We start from the raw sequence: 24,261 nt of genomic DNA, 5'->3' as shown, positions 1-24,261 counted from the left end.
TGAGGGGCTCCAGCGACCTTCATGGGTGACAGAGTCCAACATGCCTACATAAGAAATTATGATCCCATTTTTAAAATCCTATGTTTTAAAGAATTCCACACTGCAGGGAAACCTGCTGTGAAATTAAATATCATGATCTAACAGGAATTTTACCATGGCTGATACCTATGAATTTGCAGTGCTTACAAATGAGCCTGTAAAGGAAACATTATCCTCATAATTAACTACCACGATAATGATGTTGCTACAGCACATATTTGCATGTGCTAGGAAAGCAAATAATGACATGTAGCAGAGCTGCTTCATCCTTCCTCTGTAAGTGCTAGAGAACATTTTAAAATAGAATAGTTAGACATATTATGCAAAATAATGTTTTGTCAAAAATATATATTTACAACTGATCATTTTTTAAAAACCCGTTTAAATAGCCCTTTCACCATTAACAGTTTACAGAATGAAGCGACAGACTTGAAATTATCTGAAAAGGTTTTTGCTTTGGTCTCATCTATTTGCATTTTACACAGCCTATGGAAACATGAATACACCCTTAAGATCATGTTTCTGCAAAGACATTTGAGCAATGCACAAGAAGTTCTATGAAATGCTTAATCACCTGGATCTTATTAAATGAGGCTGTAACAAAGACAGCTGCTGGAAGGACATCTATTCCCTGCCACCTGAGCAATGGGAAATGCCTTAATTTGCCACCCTGTAATCCGCTTTGATGACCCTGTAGCCACCATCCACTGGTCTTCTGAACAGAAGGGTCAGTGCTTTGGTTTTCAAAGACATTTTCAAGAACTTAAATAACTATCCAGCTTGCTTCATACGTTATAAAGAACACTGATTTAAAATGCCAGTTATAAAACTGCTAAAATTTGGCATTTTAATTTATTTAGTAAAGGCACTTCTGAATAACTTTTAAAGCACTGGCATCAAGAAGTCAAACCCAGCAAAATGTCAACTGTCAATTCTCAGTAAGGGTGGAAGTCCGAAGAAAGCCAATTGCTCTGCTTGCTAAGAATCGTGGAGAAGGATCAAATAAATATGATGACATTTGCTGTTTCAGGGCAAAGCACCATCTAGAAGGATGGAGCTGTATATTCAAGCCCAAGTCTGAGTTGTGATGGGAGATGAAAAAATCAGGAACATGGAAAACATCAAAAGGAGAAAGAGGCGCATCTATCTTATTTGAATATCTGTCCTGAAAGTTTGTCATTAACAGGGTGTGCATGCTGCCAGTCATTAACCATCACTACATTCTATGCCCTATCCAACACCGCAGGTATTAACAAATGTGTTTTGACGTTTTACATCTTGTACATCTTGTACAGTGAATGACATACAAAGAATAACATCTGTGTGAGGGTATGCACAGCATTCTCACATATGCCTTTTCCTGAATTTGGCAACTATTCAGCATGGACTACGCTTCAGAGTCATAACACCCATTTTGTTCATAGGCAGACAATGCATATTCCACAGCTTGGTGCACAGTGTGAAAGAGGAGATTTTTCTCTCCCTTTTTAACATACTTCCCTCGGTTTAGAGAATCCCTTACAGAAGGACTGCACTGAGCCAGCAGCACCCGGATGCCTATTTCCCCATAATCTTTCTGAACCTCTTTGAGTGTGAGGATCCCAGCTGTATCCAAGAACTGCACTGCACAGCAGTCGATCACGATAGTATGGAACTCCAGTGGCTGAGTGACAAGCTGCACTGAGATCGTTGCCTGGTTTCCATTAGAATTGGCCTTTTCCTCACGAAACTTTTGCTTTTCTGCCTTTCTCTTTGCTGCCAACACCAACAAAGGGTTGGCTCCAGTCAGCTTGTATAGCATGGATTTGAAGGTTTCTTTATTAGCATAGTAGAGAGGTGCTTCAAAACGAAAAATTCTGATGCTTGGCATTGTCTGAAGATCCCTGTATGCAAGAAGGGGTTCGTATATTTCAGATTCCGGCACACAGCCCAATAGTTGTCCTTCTGGTTTCTGGGTCCGCACAATGACACACAGCAAAGAGAAGCTGACCCCAATCAGAAGCCCAAGTTCAGTACTTATCAGAGCTGAAGACAACATAGTGACTACCCAAATCACGGTGTCTACTTTGCTTAACCGCCACATTTTGGGCAGGTCACTGAATTTCCGCAAGGCTCCTCTGAGATTGACAATGGTTATAACACCTAGGACACACTTCTGGAGGGAGTAGAACAGGGGAGCTATCACAAGAAGGACCAGCAGGATGACTAAGGCAGACACCACCCCAGAGACCTGAGTCTTACAGCCTGTTGACTCTTTGACAAGCGTCTTGGCAAGAGCAGCACTGGCTGTGAAAGAATGGAAAAAAGAGGGAATTATGTTGCAGAAACCGATGGCATACATTTCCTGGTTGGCTTTAACAGTGTAGCCATGCTTCTTGGCAAACATCTCGGAGAGAGATACAGTAGTGGCAAAGCCAATAATGGCTATGGCCAATGCATCCACAGCCACACTGGGAATCATTGCCCAGTCTGGTGGCTGTGGTGGCAAAAAGCCAGTTGGAATGTGCCCAGCTACACTGGAACCATACTTCTCTTGCAGTTTGCCAAAGTGAGAGGCTAGTGTAGCTACCACAACCACCACCAGCTCAGTAGGCAAGGGTGCCTTGAGTTTGGTTTTGAACCGCTCGTTCACCTCTTTTGTTGGAATGAGAACAAGGAGGCATAAGCAGCTAGTGCAGAGATCACAGAGGTTGGTCTTGTGGATGTTTCTGAATATGTTTATCCAAGTGGTTATCAGAGAGCCAATGCCATTGCTCCGAGGAATGTCTAGGCCCAAGAGATATTTGGCTTGGGAAGTGAGGACTGTGAAGGAAGCTCCTGTAACAAATCCACTGAGCAAGGAATCCGAGAGGTAAACAGAAACAAAGCCCACCTGGAAGAAGCCCATGGCAACCTGAAAATAATAAGAAATATACAAGATCAGTTTGCACCCTGGGTCTGAAGACAAGGACTAACACAGGTATCCAAACTGCTTGGGCACAACTGCACTTGAAGAGTCAAGCTGCACCTTCAGGTCATAATAATGAGTTGAAAGGTCTTGAATTTTTTCAAATGTGTGTCAGGCCTGGGGACCAATTAACCAGTCAGGTGACATAGTTCTGAATCTGTGGTTTGGCAGGGTGAAGGCAGAGTGCAAAGCAAACAGTGAGTCTGGATTGCCACCCCCTTGTACACACCCACAGATGGCTTGGAAGGAAGGAAGCAAGAAGATCTGTGGTGCAATAGGCTCAAATGGCTGGAAAAGACATTCACAAAATCACTAAACATTAAAGGTAAAGGTAAAGGTATCCCCTGTGCAAGCACCGAGTCATGTCTGACCCTTGGGGTGACGCCCTCCAGCGTTTTCATGGCAGACTCAATATGGGGTGGTTTGCCAGTGCCTTCCCCAGTCATTACCGTTTACCCCCCAGCAAGCTGGGTACTCATTTTACCGACCTCGGAAGGATGGAAGGCTGAGTCAACCTTGAGCCGGCTGCTGGGATCGAACTCCCAGCCTCATGGGCAAAGCTTTCAGACGGCTGCCTTACCACTCTGCGCCACAAGAGGCTCTTCACTAAACATTACCAATACATTATTAATTCCCCCTTCTACAACAGGAGATTCCCCCCCCCCCATTTGACCACCCTCTTACAAAAAGTCAGATCCACGCCACCCTCACCAAATTCTGCAATTACTTCAATAACTTCCTTCCTACCTGAGGAGGTAATGGTGTTTCAGTTCCAATAATCTCTGTGGTGCAAGACAATGATATATTATTGTCTGGAAAAAGTTATGGGGGAAAACAAAGATCAAGGCTAAACACCAAATTTATCTGGAGGCACTGGGTATGAGTAGTACATCATTGACCTCCTTCTTCACCCCTCCTGTAGTAAGGGATGGGTGGGATTTTTTCCCCACTATGTTGGAATTTTTTCCTCTTTTAATGTGGGTTTTATAAGACTTTGTAACCCGCCACAAGCCGATTGGGAACTGGCAGGGAATAAATCGAAATATAATAATAATGATGATGATGATGATGATAATAATAATAATAATAAATCTGATCAATAAGGATTCTGGATCTCAGTGAACCAAAAGAAAATGCATAATGCTGTACTGGTCAGGTACATTTGACAGAAAGACAAGTAGACCCAAAGCTACTCTTTGAACTATCCCCTCATACCTGATAAATTCCAGCAACGAAAGTCACAGTGGCACCAACGGTAATGGCATAGCAGCTTCTATCACATAGTACTTGTGATGTCTGGTTCATAAGCCCCAGGGTGCTGTTATCTACATAAACACTCATATCAGAATGATAACTGCTAGGAACACTGGGCTCCATTTCAAATCCAGCTCTGTGCAGTTCACGATCTACCACTTCTCCTATCATCAGGCAGAGTATACCAAAAATGCCGACAGATATGTGACGGGATGTTCCAAACAGGAAATAAATGATGCTTGCAAAAAAGGCTGTGTACAGACCATAGATAGGTTCCTGGCCGGCCAGTAGGGAATAAGCAATGGACTGTGGAACCAGCAAGATCCCCACAATTAGACCAGACATAAGATCGCCCAAGATATTCGCTTTCAGATTGTACTTGGGGAGCCATTCTAGCACAGGGAGGAAACTGGTGATCTGGTCTTTGGCTCTAGCTGGAGTGCAGCTGCAGGCTTTCCTCACTTTCTTCATCAAATATGCCTTGACATTGGTGTGTCTTTGTACGGGTTCCAGGGAGATTCTGGGACGACACTTGGGTTTGTCATCATTTATCTCTGCCAACTCAAATGTGGAGTGGACATGGTTGATTTCTGCTTCTGCCGCCATCCTCAAGGCTCACTAGGATGGGGGTGGAGTGGGGAACAAACAAGAAGAAAAAATTGTTCTGTCAGCTTACAGATTTCAGGCTTATCAAAGCAAAATCCACAGAAACCTTGCCTCTGAAAAAGGATTGATAAAGTTTACTGTCTGTGGCCAAAGGCTGTTACAATCTGACAATATAACGTAATTACAAATATCAGCATTAAAACAAAAAACAAAAAGTATTAATCAAATAAATCTTTGAATGCTATTCTAGCCCATATTATCTTGGCTACTAAAGCAATGAGTGACACTCTAAAGGAGACAAATGAATCAGTATCTGAAAGAAGAAAAAGCAAATATAAACCCCATTAACAGCACTGTGAGAAATTTTGTTCTGGGCTTTCAGATTACTAAATCCTTGCATGTGGTCTATGTAGGCTTGACAACTGCCTTTGACTCTGTTGATAGAGAACATCTTTGGATGAAGTTGACAGGCACAAACATATAGAAATGTTTACTGTTTCTCCTAAAGGAACTTCATACCAACATCTCTGCAAAAATTAGGGTTCTTTAACAGAGGAAATCCCAAATTCTAGAGAGGTAAAACAGTGGTATGTGTTGGCCACCCTGCTTACATCTTTAAAAAAATGTTATTGAAGCTCAAAGAAACATATAAAACATACAAGATATACAGAACAATTAGAGTACAAAAATGTACAAAGAAAGAAGAAAGACTTCCTACTGCTTTCACAGTATATTGAAAAGAGGTATTTTGTTCCCGCTCAAAAAAGCATAACAAAATGAGCAGTTTATAAATCTTACAATATTATTCAGATAATCCAACAAAAGAAGCGTAAATTTTAGCACTTTAGCAAAATTTAGCACAATTGCTGAAACCAACAATTAACTCTGGCATCTTGTATTGCTTATTTATATATTTTGTCTAGGAGTCTCAATCCAGAGGGACTCCTCATCTTAAGGGCACTCGTCGAAACTTCACGGGCCGCCCACCGGCTGGCCTCCGATCCGTCCCCGCTGCGCCGCAAAACTCCAACGCCCCGCTAGCACCCACTGTCTTAATATTACAGCGAGCTCTACTTCTAGTATAAGAATAAAGAAATAACAGAAGACTGAAGACTCCACAGAAGTCTATTTTGGATATTTTATTTGCCACCTTGGTATCCCAGTGCCTCAGTACTTGTTTTGTGTTGTGTAATGCAGTGGGCATGGTTTGGTGTGGGTTTAGTGCCTTACTTGGAAGCAGGCAACCCTACGAGTAGGTCTCTCTGTGCATAGCAGTCTTCACCCTAGTCAGGTTCAAGCAAACCTAGGAAGTGTGGGGTTCCAGAACATGAACCTACACCAATCTGTCAACTTTACCTCTTCTCTGTCATGTTTTCTTGACCTGAAATAAGTCAGCGGGTGCTAGGTGGCTGTGGGGGCATTACACACTTTTGAAGCCCCACTTCCAAACTTCAAGGAATATGTTCAGATGAGAGACAGCCAACCTCTAGGTAGGGCTTGGAGATCTCCTGGAATTGCTGCTCATCTCCAGACTATAAAGATCAGCTCCCCAGGCACAAAATGGCTGCTTTGGAGGGGTGGCTGTGTAGCATTGTACCCCACTGAGGTGTAGGGATGCCAGCCTGTAGGTGGGGTCTGAGGATCCACTGTAAGTACAGCTCATTTCCAGGCAGTTAGGCCGAAGGGAAAGCTCTCTCCCCTCACATGCATCCCTTCAAAAGAAGTGCACATTGGCTAGCACAGTCTGTTGCTTGGCTGGTGATGTTTGCCCTTCTGAAGCCTCAGACCTTCTGCTGGCAACTGCAATCCCTGTTGTTGTCTGCAAGGCCAAGTCACTGCCTAATAAAAAGTGGATCACCTAGTTCCCCCCAAAGTTTTACTGTCTACTTTCCTGTAAAACTCCACATGAAATTCTGGGCCACTTTGATTTTGTAGGACCTTCCTGGCAAATAGTGATTTTTATTTACCAGAATAAGCTTGAGAAAAGTCACTTCAGTTCCTCTGTCTCTCCAGCCATTTACTTGTTCACCATTTACAGTTTCAGGCTGTAAATATTCTTTATCTAGATCTTCCTGCACTTTTCAGACTCGCAGGACCCATGCTGGTCTGTCTGTCTGCGCCCCAAAACACAAACAGTTGTTGGTAAGGGCTGGGCGAAGCTCATAGCCCATGAGGGACACAACTGCACCACTCTACCCCAACCTCAGCCTGCAAATCATTACCATTGTCTCTACTATCGCTGCTCATCTCTATATTCTAATGATCAGCTCTGCGGACAAAAATGGCTGCTTTGGAGGGTGGACTCTGAAGCATTGTGCCATTTTAAGGCCATCCTCCAAACCTCCAGGAATATTTCCAACCTAGGGGTAACCAACCTCCAAGTGGGGCCTGAAGATATCCTGGAATTACAGCTCATTTCAAGAGTATAAAGATCAGCTCCCCAGGCAGAAATGCCTGCTTTGGAAGGTGAACAGGGTTGTTGTACAGAAGAAACATTTAAGACCTCCTACACAGGTTGTTGTGGAGATGAAACACTTGAGACTTACTGCACAGGGTTGTTGTGCAGATGAAACAGGAGGCAAAAGAATCCCTGTAATAGCATCCAATTTCATCTGCATAACAACCCTGCAAGGTAGGCCTCATGTGTTCAAAGAGCTATGGAGAAGAATCATAGAATCATAGAGTCGGAAGGGGCCATACGGGCCATCTAGTCCAACCCCCTGCTCAACGCAGGATCAGCCCGAAGCATCCAAGAAAAGTGTGTATCCAACCTTTGCTTGAAGACTGCCAGTGAGGGGGAGCTCACCATCTCCTTAGGCAGCCTATTCCACTGCTGAACTACTCTGACTGTGAAAAAATTTTTCCTGATATCTAGCCTATATCGTTGTACTTGTAGTTTAAACCCATTACTGCGTGTCCTCTCCTCTGCAGCCAACAGAAACAGCATCCTGCCCTCCTCCAAGTGACAACCTTTCAAATACTTAAAGAGACATGCATGGCTGGGCTGCATTTTCCTTCCAGCAGCGAGGCTGGCCACAGCAGTACTTTAAGTGAGAAGGGGCTTTTCTGAGGCCTCCCTGTCATCCAACTGTTAGGCAGAAGGGGAAAGCTTTCCCCCCTCAAAAGGAAAGCACATCCATGCCCTCAGTCTCCCCTGTGTTGCTCTCAGAAACACCTCCCTCTCCTCAATCAGGGGCTGTTAGAGGCTTCCTTTACAGCAGACTGGAAAGAAAAGGGGGTGTGGAATCCTGAGCAAGAGCAGCAATTGACCCTGGGGGGAGGGAGATTCCATCAATAGTCTTTGGAGCCTTCGGCATGTCATAGGAAATATGAATCACTTTTTATGTATACGATACCAAAAAAAATAGGCTTCCATCTTCATCTGTATCATCTGACCCAGTATTTTTCGAATCTCATGAATTGCTCTCTAATTTTTTTATACCTTTTTATAACTCCACCACAGATCGGGAAAACGTCCTCTTAAAATTTCCAACACTTATTTTCTTTTTTCTTTAAAATTTGTAATGGGGTCATATACCAGCGGTAGTGCATTTTATGTAAGTTTTCTTTGAAGACATAACTTGCTGAAAATTTCACTCCTTTCTTCCACACATATTGCCAGTCTGATAATTGGATTATTTTGACCCACATCATCATAAAGTCTTTGATCTCACCCTTTTCCATTTGTAAAGTTAAACATTGTTTGTTGACTTTACTAATTAGATGCTCTTTATCTTAAAATAATAAAGTTATTAGTGTAAAAGGTTTTTCTTCAAATCCATATTCAGACTTATCTTTTATAAATCTATCCCTTTTTTTGGATATCACCACCCATCTATATTTCCACTTCTTTTAAACTTTCTAATAATTTCAGCTTATAATCTATTTTACCATCTCTAATTGTTTTTATTAACAATTTCTTTGTAAATAAACCACCATACATAAGCTCCTGATGGGCTCTTGAATAATGCTTCATGTGGGGACAGCCAGAGTGGGACCTTGTCTAGAAATTTCCTTCTGTATTTAAGCCAAACTTTACTAACAGCAAATCTTATGTCATGATATCTAAATTTTAGGTTAAACCTTTCCTTTCCGTACCACAGAAAGGCATGCTAAATGAAAGTTAGTCCCTCTCCTTCTAACTGTAATAATCTTTGATTTTCTAATAGTAACCTCTTTTATCCAAGTCATCACAATTGTCTCAAATTGTATCTTCTAGTTTGCACTTGTAAACCACCTCTATCATAGCAATCACGTAACATTCTCATCTTTACTCTGGCTCTTCTCCCTTGCCAAATGAAATCAGCTAAGTCCTTCTACCTAATGTTTAAAGCAGGGGTAGTCAACCTGTGGTGCTCCAGATGTCCATGGACTACAATTCCCATGAGCCCCTGCCAGCGTTTGATGGTTTAAAGCAGTGGTCCCCAACCTTTTTATCCCTTTTAAGTACAGGGGCTATTTGAGCCTAATTCTTTTCTTGCAAAGTAGAGTTGAAATATGCTGAGAAAGAATGGAACACGCTGAGATAAGTTTATAACTCTTGCCTGCAGGAGGAGGGTAGCCTGAAGCCGAGTTAATTTTTCTCACTTTTACTCTCTCACTCCTTGGCAAATGTATTTCTTTTTCTAGCTTTGCAATTGCATTCTTATTTGGATTTTGGCTGCAAACACTTCCCGTCCCCCTTGTATAATGCTGACATTGAAGAGTTCTTATTTGCTTTGGTCAGTCTCTGTAAGCCAGAAGTGGGGTTGCCATTGGTAAAGAGCCAAATGCTCCTGTCCCAGGAATCTCCTGTCCCAGGAATCACCATTCATGAATGGGTATTTAACTGTGATGCCATAAACAATAGAACAATAATAAATCTCACTAAATTTCTCCTTGGTATAGGAAAATTAAAACAGATTTTGATTGTTCATCATATTTAAGAAACATCAGTAACCTTAAGCTTAGAAAGGCTTTTACGACCCTACATTTTCAGACTATGCCGAAAGCCTATTTAAAAGGTACATATGCTCAGGTGCTGGTTGAAACAACAACCTACATTTGTGGAGAACCAGCTGTAGAAGATGTAATTCATTACGTACTCCACTGCCCCCTTTATTCAGAGCCGAGATTCACATTTCTGGAAAAGCTTCTTGTTATGTATGAAGGGTACAGAGAGCCAGAGGTATTGTACTTGCTATTGTCAGATTTGGACTCTTGTATAACTCATAGTGTAGTTTTTTTCACCTTAGCTGCAATGGAAATTAGGAATAGATTTGCAAGACTTGATTTTATTTGATTTGGTTAAATTTTGTGTACTGGATTATGAAAGTGATTTTATATTATATATTATAAACACTTAGTTGTTGAGATGATCAGTCACTTGTTTGTATATTTCCAGTGGCATTTGGCTACATGCAATAAATTTATTTATTTTATTATATTTATATACTCCCCTCTCTTTTGGCTCAAGGCGGTTTACATTAGAACTCTCATAAATGATATATACAGTAAGTGATTGACTGATACTGGCAAATGTTCCCCAAAATTTTCTTTTACCATATATATTTTAACTATCATTTTAGACCTATTCTTATTTAACATTAATCCTGATGTCATCCCAAATTTATTTAATTTCAACATTAAATTGTGTATGTTTTTGTCCAGATCACCTCAAATCATCGATAGGTCATCTGCATATGCTTTTAAATTCATTTTTTATCTGCAACCCTTTAATCATCACATCATTTCTGATCTCCCTTCAAAATTCATATGAAATTGGTCTAAAATCACTCACATTTAAGAGAGTTTGTTTCTGATTTGGGAATTAGCATAATATTGGCCTCCCTCCAGGAATCTAGCAAACCCATATTTTTTATTTCATTCAGGGTTTTACATAAGGGATCAAGTAGTTTGTCGGAAAAACACGTATAAAATAAGCTAGTCGACCCAGCTAAACCCAGTCAAGGCCATATGCAGGATGGGCCCAGTTTGTCTCTTCCTCTCTAGGCTCTCAGAAAATATCAATGCAGTGACAATATGGTTATACAGTGACAATATGGTTCTCTACCCCTAGCTCTTAAAACTTCATTCCTCCACTAATTGTCAAATCAAGTATACCAGGGATGGGAAACTGACAGACAAGATTTCCAACAACAAAGCAGGGCTGCCTTCTTGGGCCCATCCTTTTCAATCTTTTTCTGCATGACTTAACCCCCACTTTGCTTTCAATAGATGGCCATGCCCTGCCAGTTGCCTCTAAGAGTACCTATACTCCTTTATGCTGACAACACAGATATTCTCTACCATACCTGTACAGGACTAAAAAGACTACAAAAGATGGTGTACAAATATTGAATGCTGAATAAGTTAGAACTCAATTCCAATAAACCTAAGATCACACATAGTCTTTGAAAAAGCGCAGAAAATGCACAGACGTCCAGTAGACTGTGGAGGCATTGGGGTTCTCCCAGTTAGTTACTGGACCCACTCATCAGGCCAGCCACTCACTTGATTTTGTCTTCAGTGCTGGGGTAAAGGCGGATCTGATGGCAACTGATCCCATTCCATGGTCAGACGACTACGCCCTGAAGGCCCGGCTCAAGATACCACACCCTCCTGTGTGGGCGGCAGGCGTATTTTAGCCTGCCTGCGGAGACTTATGGATCCAATTAAATTCCTGAATGCTCTGCAGTAGCGGTCTCCAACCTTTTTAAGGTTGAGGACTTCCTCCGGGGGTGGCGAAGAGCCGGCGGCCTGGGCGCCGTGCATGCCGGCAGCCGCGCCTGCCTCTTCCCCCCACCCCCCAGCTCTCACAGCTGAAAACTAGCCGGGCCGCGAGTAAAGCAGCCGCTTTGTTGGGGGGGGGAGAGGCAGGCGTGGCAGCCTCTCTGTGGGGGGGGAGAGGCAGGCGTGGCAGCCTGTCACCGAGGCCTTCGCGGCCTGGTAGAGGGCCACAGACTGGGGGTTGACAACTCCCGCTCTGCAGAACCCAATGACTCCCGGTGACTCACTGGTAGTGTTAGTGGAAGACTGGCAGTCCTGCATGACTGCCTCTATTGACAAGATCACTCCCAGGTGCCCTCTCTGCCTTCACCTCAAACTGGTTCTCTGGTATACTAGGGAGTTAAGGGAGAGGAAGAAGGAAGTGAGATGGCTACAGCGAGTGTGGAAGAAGTCTTGTGACAAAGCAACAAGAACATCTTATTGCATGCTTATGAGGGTGTATAAGATGGTGGTTAGGGTGGCTAAACATGAGTTTTATGCTAGCCCTAGAGCATCCATGAGCTCTCACCCAGCCCAGTCTATGTAGTTTGATCCTTGACTGCCCTTGGCCACCCGGACTTCCTCTCAGTTACATTCACCAGATGTTTGGAAGCCATTGCTGGATGGTTAGAGCAGAGTCGCCTGAAACTCGCCCCTCAAAGACAGAGATCCTGTGGCTAAGCAGAAAGGTGGCAGGAAAAGATGGGAGTTTGCCCATCTTACCTGGGGTACAGCTTGATATTTCATCCTCAGCGAAGAACTTGGCTGTGATTCTGGATGCCTTTCTGTCTATGGAAGCCCCAGTCCCAGGACTAGCCTGCACAGCGTTTTTCCATCTGCACCAGGCGAGGCTACTAGCACCCTACCTGCCTCCAGACTGCTTGGATACTGTGGTCCATGCAACAGTCACGTCTAGATTGGACTTCTGTAACTCGCTCTACTCTGGCTTACCCTTGTCCTAGACCCGGAAACTCCAGCTGGTAGAGAATGCAGCTGCCAGGGTCCTCACAAAAATACCTCGGAGGACTAATATTCACCAGGTGCTAAAGCAGCTGCATTGGTTACCAGTTCTTGCCTGGATCAAGTTCAAGGTTTTGGTTTTAACCTTCAAGGACATCCGCAGCTTGGTCCCTGCCTATCTGAGGGACGACTTTTCTGCTTATGTCCTTTGCAGAGCATGTTGCTATGCAGGCGCAAATCTCTTGGAGGTCCCCAGCCCTAAGGAAGTGTGCCTGGCCTTGACCAGGGCCAGGACCTTTTTGGTCCTGGCCCCAACCTGGTAGAACGAAATCCCAAGAGAGCTGCGGGCCTAGACGAGGCTGTCAGTTCCACAGGGCCTGCAAAACAGCTATTTCACCAGGTCTTTGGTTGGAGCCAGTGTCAGCACTAGGAACAGCATGGCCCCTCCTGAGGATCAGTTGTATTACATCTACACCCCCCAACTCAATGGAGGGGGGGGGGATTTTTAGGCTGCCAATCTTTTGTGTTTGTAGGGGGCTTTCTGCTCCCAAGTCCCCATGAAGCCCAGAAAACAATTTTCAGGCCCCCACAGGTGAGAGTTCTAGGTCTTTGGCACCCAAGCCCCCACGAAGCCCAGAAAACAATCCACAAGCCTGAACAGGTGAGAGATCTACTGCTTCCAAGGGAACAAAGAAAAGGGTAATGGTAACTGGGGATTCCCTGCTGAGAGCCGTAGAGGCCCAAGTGAGTAGACCAGACTTGTTGTCTTAAGAGATCTGCTGCCTACCTGGTGTGTGCATCAAGGATGTCACAGAATGGCTGGACAGGCTCATCAAGCCCACTCCTTCCTTCTCATCCATGTACGAACAAATGATACTACCTGGCACGGCATGGAACACATTAAGAAAGATTTTGTGGATCTGGGAGGAAAGGTAAAGGATCTGGGAGCACAGATTGTGTTTTCCTCAGTTCTTCCTGTAAGTAGCCATGACTTAGGAAGAGAGAGGAAAATAATTCAAATAAATGACTGGCTATGACACTGGTGTCATCAGAAAAGGTTTGGATTTCTCCTCAGTCTTATCTTGTGAGGGAAATGGTGTTCTATGTGGCAAAAACATATCACAACAGGGGGAGATGGGAATGGTGGCCTAGGATCACCGTGGGGAACTCTATAAACACCTAGTTTCTTTAAATGAAACAAACTCTTCTGGTCCACATGAATTGCATCCAAGAGGACTAAAAGAACTTGCAGATGTCATCTCTGAACCTCTGTCCATTATTTTTGACACATCTTGGGGAACAGTTGAGGTGCCAGAGGATTGGAGGTGGGCAAATGTTGTCCCCATCTTCAAGAAAGGGAAAAACAGAGAGCCGTGGAACAGAGAGCCGTGATTTCTAAGATTCAGCATGAGTTTCACAAGAACAAGTCATGTCAGACCAACTTTATCCCTTTTTCGAGAATGTGACTACCTTGCTGGATCAGACGAATGCTGTGGACATAGTTTATCTGGATTTCAGTAAAGCTTTTGATAAGGTTCCACGTGATATTCTTGTTCACAAGTTGTTTAAATGTGGTGTGGATCCTAATTCTGTCAGGTGGATCAATAACTGGTTGACTGATCGTACCCAAAGGATAGTTAATGGTTCAGCCTCCTCTTGGAGAAGAGTGACAAGTGGAGTGCCCCAGTGATCTGTCCTGGGGCCTATGTTGTTCAACATATTATAAATGATTTGTATGAGGGATTAGAGGGGGTACTTATTAAATTTTCAGACAATACTAAACTGGGAGGGGTAGCAAACACAACAGAAGACTGAATCTGAACATAGGATGATCTTGATAGGTTTGAGAAGTGGGCTAAACTGAATAAAATGAAATTCAATAGGACAAATGTAAAGTTCAGCATTTAGGTAGGAAAACCATGTACACCAATACAGTATGAGGGAGATTTGTCTTGGCAGTAGTATGTGCGAAAAGTATCTAGGAATCTTAGTAGGCCATACATTGCATACATCAGCAGTGTGACTCGGTGGCTAAAAAGGCAAATGGGATTTTGGGTTGTATCAAACAGAGTATTATGTCCAGATCACGGGCGGTGATGGTACCGCTTTACTCTGCTCTGGTTCAGCCTCACTTGGAGTACTGTGTTCAGTTTTGGGCACCCTAGTTGAAGAGGAATGTAGACAAACTGGAGCCTGTCCAGAGAAGGGCAACAAAGATGGTGAGGGGTTTGAAGACCAAGGCTTATGAGGAATGGTTGATGGAGCTTGGTCTGTTTAGTGGAGAGGAAAAGACTGAGAGGGGCTCTGATAACCATCTTCAAGTATTTAAAAGGCTGCCATATAGAGGATGGAGCAGAGTTGTTCTCTCTTGACCCGGAGTGATGGACCAGAATCAGTGGGATGAAATTAATGCAAAAGAAATTCTGTCTAAACATCTGGAAGAAGTTCCTGACAGTTAGAGTGATTTCTCAGTGGAAAAGGCTTCCTCGGGAAGTGGTGGGTTCTCCATCTTTGGAAATTTTTAAACAGAGGCTAGATAGCCATCTGATGGAGAGGCTGATTCTCTGAAGATTTAAGTGGGTGGCAGGTTACAGTGGATGAGCGATAGGGTTGTGAGTGTCCTGCATAGTGTGGAGGGTTGACTATGACCTAGTACAGGAACTTTACCATTCTGTGAAATTAGGCTTCATTATTTTAAATTTTTGCTGCATTTGTCCCCTGCTCTTCCTTAGGGCAGCATGCAAGGGGATTCTGTCATTGTTATTTCACAACAAACTTAAGGATAGAACAGGTGGAGAGAGAAGACTGCCTCAAAACCTTTCATTGAGTTGCAGGGATACAGAATAGTCTTTATTTAATCCTTTTTACAATGTTGCCCCCTCAGCAAGGAAGGAAGATTCATATTTTGCAAAGGGGAAATGTAAATCAATATATAGAGCAGAGAAAGATGAGACGATGTAGAAAAGGGTGACCATTCTGAAAATGAGAAAATGGGTTTTTAAAAACTGAGTTCCTAAAGACAGAGGTACTCCTCTTTAGTCTGGGGATGAGTAGTAAAGCTGGGGGAGCTCCCAGGTCCCACCTGGGGAGTGGTATCCCTACGTTTGCAGGTTTATGAAGCTAGTGTAGCATCTAATATGCTCTAATATGCTCACTTGGAGGCCTTAGCAATTAGCTTTTCCTCAATATGAAGATAATTATACAGGGATGCTGTAAAGATTACAAAATAAGCAAAAGTGCCTTGAAAGTCTGAAATGTACTACATAAATTCTAACTTACAATTTTAAAATTCCCAGGAGCCATTGCTCTGTGACACATTTCTTACCAAGATGGAAACTTCTGGCTACCATATTATTTATTAATTTAATTAATTAAATGTATATACCACTCTCCCTTGTAGCTCAGGGCGATTCACTTTGAAAATCATAATGTGGTACAATATAACATTTTGATTTGGAATACATAACTTTTTAAAATGGTGAGAACAATTTAGAACACTAAGAACTTATAATACATTATAGGACGTCTTGGTATTACTGGTCTGATTTAACATTCAACAATGAATATTTGGTTCAGTTTTGCTGCACTATGCGTTTGTTCTTTTGTGTGTGCAGCTTGATAGTGGGAGGGGCCTTTGGACACTGGTTGGTGGAAGATTCATTTGCCTCGACCAAAAGCCTGGTGGAAGAACCCATTTTGCAGACCATGTGGAATTGTTTTAGGTTTCACAGGGTCCTAATGTCATCTGGGAGCTCATTCCACCACAGATGCCGCCTCTCCAGACATCTGCTTACCATTAGCAGGCAGGCAGTGTTCCTTGCAGTCACCAATACATGCTTATTTTACTATATTTCTACCAAAGCACCACACCCAATTAGAAGTTAGATATTTGTGCTTGCTGTTTGTGCTATTGTGCCACACAATCCAACACACAAGTAAGTACATTAGTGTTCTTCCTTCCTTCCTTCCTTCCTTCCTTCCTCCCTCCCTCCCTCCCCCCCAGCTCCTCTGAAGTTTCCTAAATATTTAGGAGCAGTTAGTTGGACAGTGTGCAGCAGGCAGGGCTCACCAGAGTTCCCCCCAGGATCTGACCTAGTAGTAATAATTATTGTCAAGTTGCTCAGGTTATTCTGTATTTTGTTAGTATAGGTTAGCATCTGAAGGATTGTCAATTTCCCTGGTCTCTTAATAGACTTTCAGTCACCCTAAAAAATATTCCCCACAAGATATTCTTTATTGAAGAGCCTGCTTCATATACTCAGATTTAGTGTACTAGGATATACATATATCATGACAGAGGTCTACTCATTACATGCACACTGTATAAATGTCTACACTACAGAAATAGACTTCTGGCAAATAAGGAAAACAGACTGTCACCACAAGGCTGGCTGGCTGGCTTACACTAAACCTTTGTATACCAGCATACAAGCCTTCATTATGTAGTGTGGAAAGTTCTTTTCCATTAAAGAAGCAGGTATTGATTGTAACAGAGCAAGACCACTTTGAGCACGTTGTGAGCTCAGGAGTTATATTGATCTCCCATGAAACAGTCCTTTAATTTCTCCCTACTACTACAAAAGAGAATTTAGCTAAAATTATTTAAATAAATTTAAATGAATTTGACACAAGAATTTCCTTTGATTACATTATCCAGAAAGACCAATCCACTGGAATTATTCTTGTTGAAAAGAAAAGCATTTGTGAGAAAGAGGTCCCCAAAAATCACAAGAGTATGACAGTAGGAACAATCAGTTAAGTAAAGAGATGCAATCAATACAGTTCCTCAGGAGGTACTTATATAGATGGACCTAAAAATAAAACATCTGTAGTTGAATAAGCATTTTGTATCTCCCTGGTTGTATCTCCCTGGTTTTTTTTTAAGTGAATATTAGTAAAGCCCCAAATGCATTACTGAAGGTATTGGGCACTGTGCCTCTTACTTTTGAAGCACAAGACTGGTTTTGCATACAGGAGGGAGTTCTTAGTCTGAGGAAAAGTGCTTGCACTCGAAAGCTCCTGCCTTGAATAAATCTTTGTTGGTCTTAAAGGTGCCACTGGACTCTGATTTTATTGTGCCACTTCAGACCAACATGGCTACTCATCTGAATCTATCCTTTTCTTACTTGCTCAGTGGGGGTAATAGGATTCTTTTCCTTTAAATTTGGACTTTCTGGCCAATGGCTTCTCAGAGCAATCCAAGGAGGGAGACACTCAGGTATTTCCTACATGGAGAGGTGATTGTGTGGTCAATAAGGTTTGCAGCTTCAGAAGAAAGGAATTCTTTTGTCCTGTGTGTGCAGAGAAGTAAGTGCCACACAGCCTCCATCCCCGACCCAAGCAGCCCTTTCCTCCAGGGGTGCTGTTCTCTGCTGTCTGGAGAGGGGCTTTCATTCTGCGGGTTCTCCAGGTTCCACCTGGGGCTGGCATCCCTGAACAGTGACAGGGACCTAGAGATTCCACTTCTGGGGTTTCTTGAAGCCCAAAAAATGTTTCAAGGGTTTTTCAATGGTAAAAAAGTTGAGAAAAGCTGACAGAGGCAGTAATTGAGAAATCCTCTTTAAGTTCTTTGCCAACCAATGTTTTCATTTTTGTTTGAAACATAACAACTGTTTTTAATTTATTTTGATATTGAACTGAACTGAAGAACGTGCAGACTGAAAGCTTTTCAGTGCTTCAGGAAAATTTTGTTATCAATTAAAGGAAGAAACTGTGACAAGTTTATGGATTATTTGATGTTTATTGTTATTAGCAATTACTGCCACACAGCATGTATCTTTTGTTTCCTACCTGTAGCCTGGCATTGCTGCACCTCCATGGGATCCAAAGCCAGAGAGTGCCACCTCACACAGTCTCTGCAGCCTGGGGATGACCTGTAATTCCAGCAAATCCCCAGGTTCCAACTGGAGATTGGCCTCCCACAACCACTCTGGGGCACAGTGCCACAGAGATCCCCCATCCCAAGCAGCCCTTTCATCTTCAGGATCCTGGAGATGTCATTGCCCCTCCAAAGCAGCCATTTTCCCCTTGGGAGCTGATCTCTATAGTCTGCAAATGACCTCCAATTCCAGGCCATACCTTGAAGTGAGTGACCCCTGGGTTAGGAATGTTCCTTGAAGTTTGGAGACAGGACCTCAAAGGTCTGGAGGGGCAGAAGGAGTAAAGGCTGCCCGCCAGCCCCATGGCACCCAGCTGGGCCTCTGTGTTATGTCAGTCAGTCAGTCAGTCAGTCAGTCAGTCAGTCAGTCCTTTCCTTCCTTCCTTCCTTCCTTCCTTCCTTCCTTCCTTCCTTCCTTCCTTCCTTCCTTCCTTCCTTCCTTCCTTCTCCCTCCCACGATTTATGCTTTTGCCAAGTTACCAGGCCCCACGAAGGCCACAGTGCAGGTGTGCATCCTAGCACCCATAGTTTCCCTGGGTACAACAGGCTTTGCCTCTAGTATAGATATATTCTTTGTAAAGGTCATTTGTAAAAGCCACTTTGAATCCTTATTGGGGAGAAAACCAGATGGGGGAAAGGAGAGAGAGAGGGAGAAAGGGAAAGGATACAGCTAGAAGTCTGGTTTCTAAAGGGAAAGAGAGCCAGTATGGACAATGTAACACTTGTGTATGGCTTACTTCCATGTAGTCCTATGTGGAGAGCTAAGCCATAGGTAAGGAAGGCCACAGCTTGTCACTTGCAGGGATGCTTCCACGCTTTGGTGGAGATGGATGGGGCCAGCAACTAGTCTCTTATTTCTTTTCATAACTGGAAAAGTGCCTGCCATTAATTACTGACAGACAGGGACATATCACTATTTAAATACAAAGGACAGCCATTGTCTCATCTAGCTTTAAATACAGGTTGGAATACATTTGCCCACTTGAAGGAATGCCCTCAGCTGGAGAAACAAGACACATTCCCCATTTCTTTCCTGCCTTTCAACTAAAATGAAGCCTGCAAGTTAGCTAGCAGCCTCATAATAAAGTCCCTATTCATTTTGTGAGCTGAGTTATGCAAGAAGCCAAACAAAATATTTATAAGAGGCATCATCCGCAGCTTACACAAACCACAAGCAAGGGCAAAGCATTCCCTCAAACAAATTGCTCCTGGCTATTGTGCCACAAAGGTCTTCTGACTAACATCAAGAACTAATTAGGAGTGTTCCTCTCTTCATTTTTTACAAATATATGATCTTCCAATATGGAAGAGTTGCAAAATTTTAGCTTAATGAATGATAATATTGCAGCTTGTACAATACTTTTTCCAAGTGCTTAAAGGACAGCATACACATTATTAGTAAACTTTAAGCCAGTCCTAGGGTGCACCATCTCTGTGTTACAGAGAGGGGCCCCCAAATTTAATGCGAAAGGTACATGAGCTGCTGGCAGCCAAGCACCCCTCATGGCTCTCCAATAATGTATAAATAAAAACAACCTAACATTGCCATGAAAATGTTCCACTCTCTACTTCACTCCTTTGGTTGCTACTTGAGGGAGGGTAAGGCTATGCAGACAGACACTTATTTTAAGCATACATCACCAAGGCGACATTGGTTGAAAACACCCATAGATCTCTTAATAATATGGACTTTACAACTGAGTGTTAGCAGCTTGGGTGCAGTAACCCAGTGGGTTTATGGTTAAACGGACATCTGAACCACACCTTGGTGTTCTTCATCATGAGAGCAGCTAAGACTAAGGATTATACTAATGAATAGTCCAATAGTGCCTTAGAGACAAAAAGATTTTCCTACAGCAGACATGAGTGTGAATGGAGATCCAGGTGTTTTTATCCTAGTCAGAAGATGGGAGGGGTGTTGTAAAGAATGTTTGTAAAGGTTGTAAAGATACAGAACACAGTGTAATCAGCTTGATTAGAGCAGAGGGGAAATGCTTGTGAGTGGAAAATTAGTGTCCATAGTGGCATTAGAATCCCTTGGCCCTATTCAGCCCAGGGGGGTCCATTGTTGTGAATTAATTCAAGTTCAATACCCCTTGAAGTTTCTTTGTTTGAGAACTGCCACTCTTAGGTCAGCAACAAAATGACTTGGAAGATTAAAATACACTCCCACCCGTTTCTGAGTGATCAAACTGTTCTACTTCAGACTAACTTGGCTACCCTCTGAAACTATACTGAAGAAAACAATACATTCCCAGGGGAGAAAAATCAACCTGTCACATATAGGTTTAAAACAAGGGATAGGCTCCATGTTTTATCTACCTGCTGACTTTTCACTCTTGTCCACAACACTTTGAAGGAACGGCATTAACCTTTGCACTAAGTTTAGGATTGCTTATTCTATGCTTCACCTTTACACCTTTGCTTTTGTTCCCCTTACCACTACGATGCCCCATTTTGACTGCATCAGAATCATCTCTTTTTCTTCTATTTAGATCCACCACTACTTTGGGTCTTCCAGGGTAATTAATATTGTCTGTTCTCCTGTATTTCATAAGCCTATGTGCAAGTCCTGTTTTTTTCACTTTTACATAAAGCTCCTAACTAATTCTTAAGAATGTTATAAATAAAAGATTCCCGCCACACTAATATTTATAATGTGATCAGGAGTGACTTTACATGTCTAGTTTCTCCTAATATGTAGACTGTTGCTGGTCATGCATGTTCAAGATTTTGTACAGAAAAGATTCACATACATAGGCAGCAGACAGTTAACAGTAAATTTTTACAGCTATGGATATTATAGAAATTGCTACAGAGATCTTTCCATGCAAACTGGAATTCCCAGGTTAGGGGCGACAGAAAAACGGACTACATGAACCAGCCTTAATATTCTGACAATCAAAGCACTGTCCTGAAAATAAATTCAACTTAAATCAGTGGATATTTCCAATTACACAAGCATGTTTATAACTACGGCATTCTTCCAAAGAACACGGCAGAACACTGCTTATCAAAAAAGTTCTGTAACTTAATAAAAGGAAAAGGAAAGCTTCTAAACAGGTAATCACAAGAAGTATTAAGAAATGTATGCAGTGTACAAAATGGTTTATAGACATATGTGGATATGATTAGGGACTGTGGTCTATACTGCTGTGTATAGCTTATTGTAAGTAGGATTCTATTTATGTAATAACTAGTAATCAAGCCCGCTGCAGCTAAATGCAGCGGGCGCTAGGGACTCACTGTGGGTGGGTGCTCCCTCGGCGGCGTTCTTCCGGCGGCGGCAGCGGTCCGATGGGGCGGTGGCTGCCCTGGGCGGCGTTCTTGCATCAGGCCACCAGGCAGGGAGCCCCCCGGCAGCCACGCTCCGCGCGACTGCCAGGGGCTCCCTCGGGCGGCGGCCTGACGCGGTGAGAGGCGCTTTGCGCCTCTCACCGCGTCAGGCCGGGAGCAACTGCGAGCCGCGCTGCGCGCGGCTTGCAGTTGCTGGGGCTGGGAATCGGAGGGACCCTCCGATTGTCTGTCGTGAGGAAGGGTCCAATCCGGACCCTTCCTCATCATGGACAAATCCCACCTAGCAAGCCCTTAACCATTTATTTAGTGCGTGGCGCCCGCGGCGCCACGGGCGGTTTAAAGATGTGTCAAGCAAATACCTTTACTACGCTTCAGTATTTTCTAGTGGTTTCAGATTTCTAAGATTCTAACGTATTGGTTATTGAAAGTACTATCCTGTTTATTGCACTGACTCACTATGTGTAATCTACCTTGAGTACCTGTGAGAAAGGCAGTCTATAAATAATGTCAATAAAATAAAGAGAAGTCACAAGGAAATCATAAGCCTTATGCAAAGTGCTTTTGGCCTCTTCTTTGTCAAATTCAAATACATGGATTTTAAAAATGTATTTGTGGCCAGTATGAAACAATTTTAAACTCTAAAAAAACCCTAACAGACCTGTACATATTTAGTGAACATTTTGTCATATACACACGCAGAGAGAGAATACGTGCACGGCTTGTCTTCTCTTTAATGTTTTATTTTCCTGTTGATTATCATCTTTGTTACATGTTTTATAAAACAACCAAACATTATTAGTTTTAGGTGTAAGAATACCCTTGAGAAATTTCCTCCTGAAACCCAGCTGTAAAAGGTCTGATTCACGAAATCTCCTTTATAAAATTTAAACATAATCTTCATTTTTAGATCCTTCAGAATTCTACAGCTCCTCTTTTACCTCAAACCAATATATAATTTCCACTACACTTTCCTTTTGTGCTTCTGTTCTAAAATCTTAGCAAATGTCACATTTCTTCAATTTCTCTTCCTTTATTGCCCTATGTACATGTAAAGAAAATGGGAAAGGAAATCGATAGATAGCTAACATTTCTACTTGCCCCACTTCAACTGTGGTGTCCTGAAGTCACTGGGATCTCATAATTGTGAGCTCTGTGACAGTAAATCCTATCTTGGACCCTGTAATAGAAACGGGAGCAAAAAGATTTGAGTTATTGCTTAAGGATGTTCTTGCCCGCTAGGAGACATAGTCAACCAGGCCAACAAATTAGATACAATTAGTTCAGAATCAGAGAGTGATCTGAGCAGCTATCTCAGATCTACATACTTCCAAACACCAAGCTATCCTCAAGATAGCTTTGATGCATGTACTCATTTCAATAAATCTAGGCAGGGAGCCGTGCTGATCTGAAGAAACAGAATAAAGTTTGAGTCCAGTGGCTTGAATAAAATGTTGTCATCTTAAAGGTGCCACTGGCCTAAAATATTCATTTTAATTCATAATTACTTGAAAAAGGGAAGTTTTGTTAACTTGGGGAGTGGTTGGAAATTTTAAAAGTAAAGTATGGAGATAAGCAAGGAAAATACACCTGACATCTTGTGACCAGCCCCCTCCATCCCCACCGGACCTCAATTTCATAGCTGTTCAAGAATTATTGCCCACCCATCTATCAAAAAGTCCCTCATGACACTCCTCCTCCACACCTGACCTCCGTGGTGCTGCGAGCGCACAGCATCCAGTGCCGTCAACATATATACCCCTGAGGCAACACACCACACTCAGGGGTCCCGAACTGCCCCAACTTCATCCCCTAAGTAGCGCACGCAAGATGAGGCATCATCCCCCGACCGGTATGCCCGGGAGGCAAAACTCTTCTTCCCCGACCACGCTTGTGGGTGGAGGGTCGGCACTCCGCTGCTGCCAGAACCCCGAACAGTTTCACGGATGCACGGTGGCATGTCAAGAGACCACTGTACACTTGGCTCCCCCTTTCCGCTCCAGGGAGACGGCTGCTCGCGGCGCTCCCGTCCCTGGCCCCGCTCCCCCGCGAGCCACCCAATGGGCGAAGCGCGCTACTCACCCGCGCCCGCCCTTCTCCTTCTCCGTCTCCGTCTCCGTCTCCGTCTCCGTCTCCGTCTCCTTCTCCTTCCTGGCAGCCAAAGGCGCTGACTGAGAGCGTGGCGCCCGGGAGGAAGGCGGACCCTCCCGGACGCCCACTCGGACCCCGCCCCCACCCGCCTTCCCGCCCTCCCTCCGTCCCGCCCTCCGTCCCAGCCGCCAGCCGCCAGCCGCCAGGGCCGCGCCCGGTCCTCGGAGCGGGGACCTCTTCGTCCCGGCCTCCTGTGACGTCGGCGGCTTGCAAAGGGCACGGACGGCCCTTTGCCTGCTCGCTGGGTAATTGCCACCGGGGGAAGGTCCTTTCCATCCGGGTAGGGGGGAAGCCGCACAGAGGGGCTGCTGGACGGAGAAGCGGGATGCGCTGGACGGAAACCTTTTCCATTCGAAAAACCGTGGAGCGTTTGAAAAGTTGCCTC

General features: G+C 43.5%; 1 protein-coding gene across 3 annotated transcripts; it reads right to left on the bottom strand.

Moving 5' to 3' along the window:
• Window positions 1-372: 372 nt before the first annotated feature.
• SLC26A2 (solute carrier family 26 member 2) lies at window positions 373-23,959 on the bottom strand. Of its 3 annotated transcripts, none has more exons than XM_077327101.1 (4): window positions 23,808-23,959; window positions 22,815-22,905; window positions 4,202-4,858; window positions 373-2,932 (listed from the first exon to the last, which is right to left on the bottom strand). In XM_077327101.1, exons 3-4 carry the CDS (start codon window positions 4,844-4,846, stop codon window positions 1,427-1,429), a joined length of 2,151 nt encoding a protein of 716 aa, XP_077183216.1. In that variant the 5' UTR covers window positions 4,847-4,858; window positions 22,815-22,905; window positions 23,808-23,959; the 3' UTR covers window positions 373-1,426. The 3 variants fall into 3 exon arrangements, with proteins under 3 accessions (XP_077183216.1, XP_077183219.1, XP_077183217.1); XM_077327104.1 differs by having other exon boundaries at window positions 22,832-22,905; XM_077327102.1 differs by lacking the exon at window positions 23,808-23,959 and adding an exon at window positions 23,431-23,509.
• Window positions 23,960-24,261: the final 302 nt, after the last annotated feature.

Source organism: Paroedura picta, chromosome 3 (assembly GCF_049243985.1).
Source record: "Paroedura picta isolate Pp20150507F chromosome 3, Ppicta_v3.0, whole genome shotgun sequence".
Taxonomy (NCBI): Eukaryota; Metazoa; Chordata; class Lepidosauria; order Squamata; family Gekkonidae; genus Paroedura; species Paroedura picta.
This window is presented reverse-complemented; position numbering and strand designations above follow the sequence as displayed.

Coding starts and splice junctions, on each gene's coding strand:
- SLC26A2 (XM_077327101.1), bottom strand. CDS start 4,846: ATGGCGGCAGAAGCAGAAATCAACCATGTCCACTCCACATTTGAGTTG. Junction 2,933..4,201: donor TCGTTGCTGGAATTTATCAG/GTATGAGGGGAT, acceptor TATTATTTTCAG/GTTGCCATGGGCTTCTTCCA.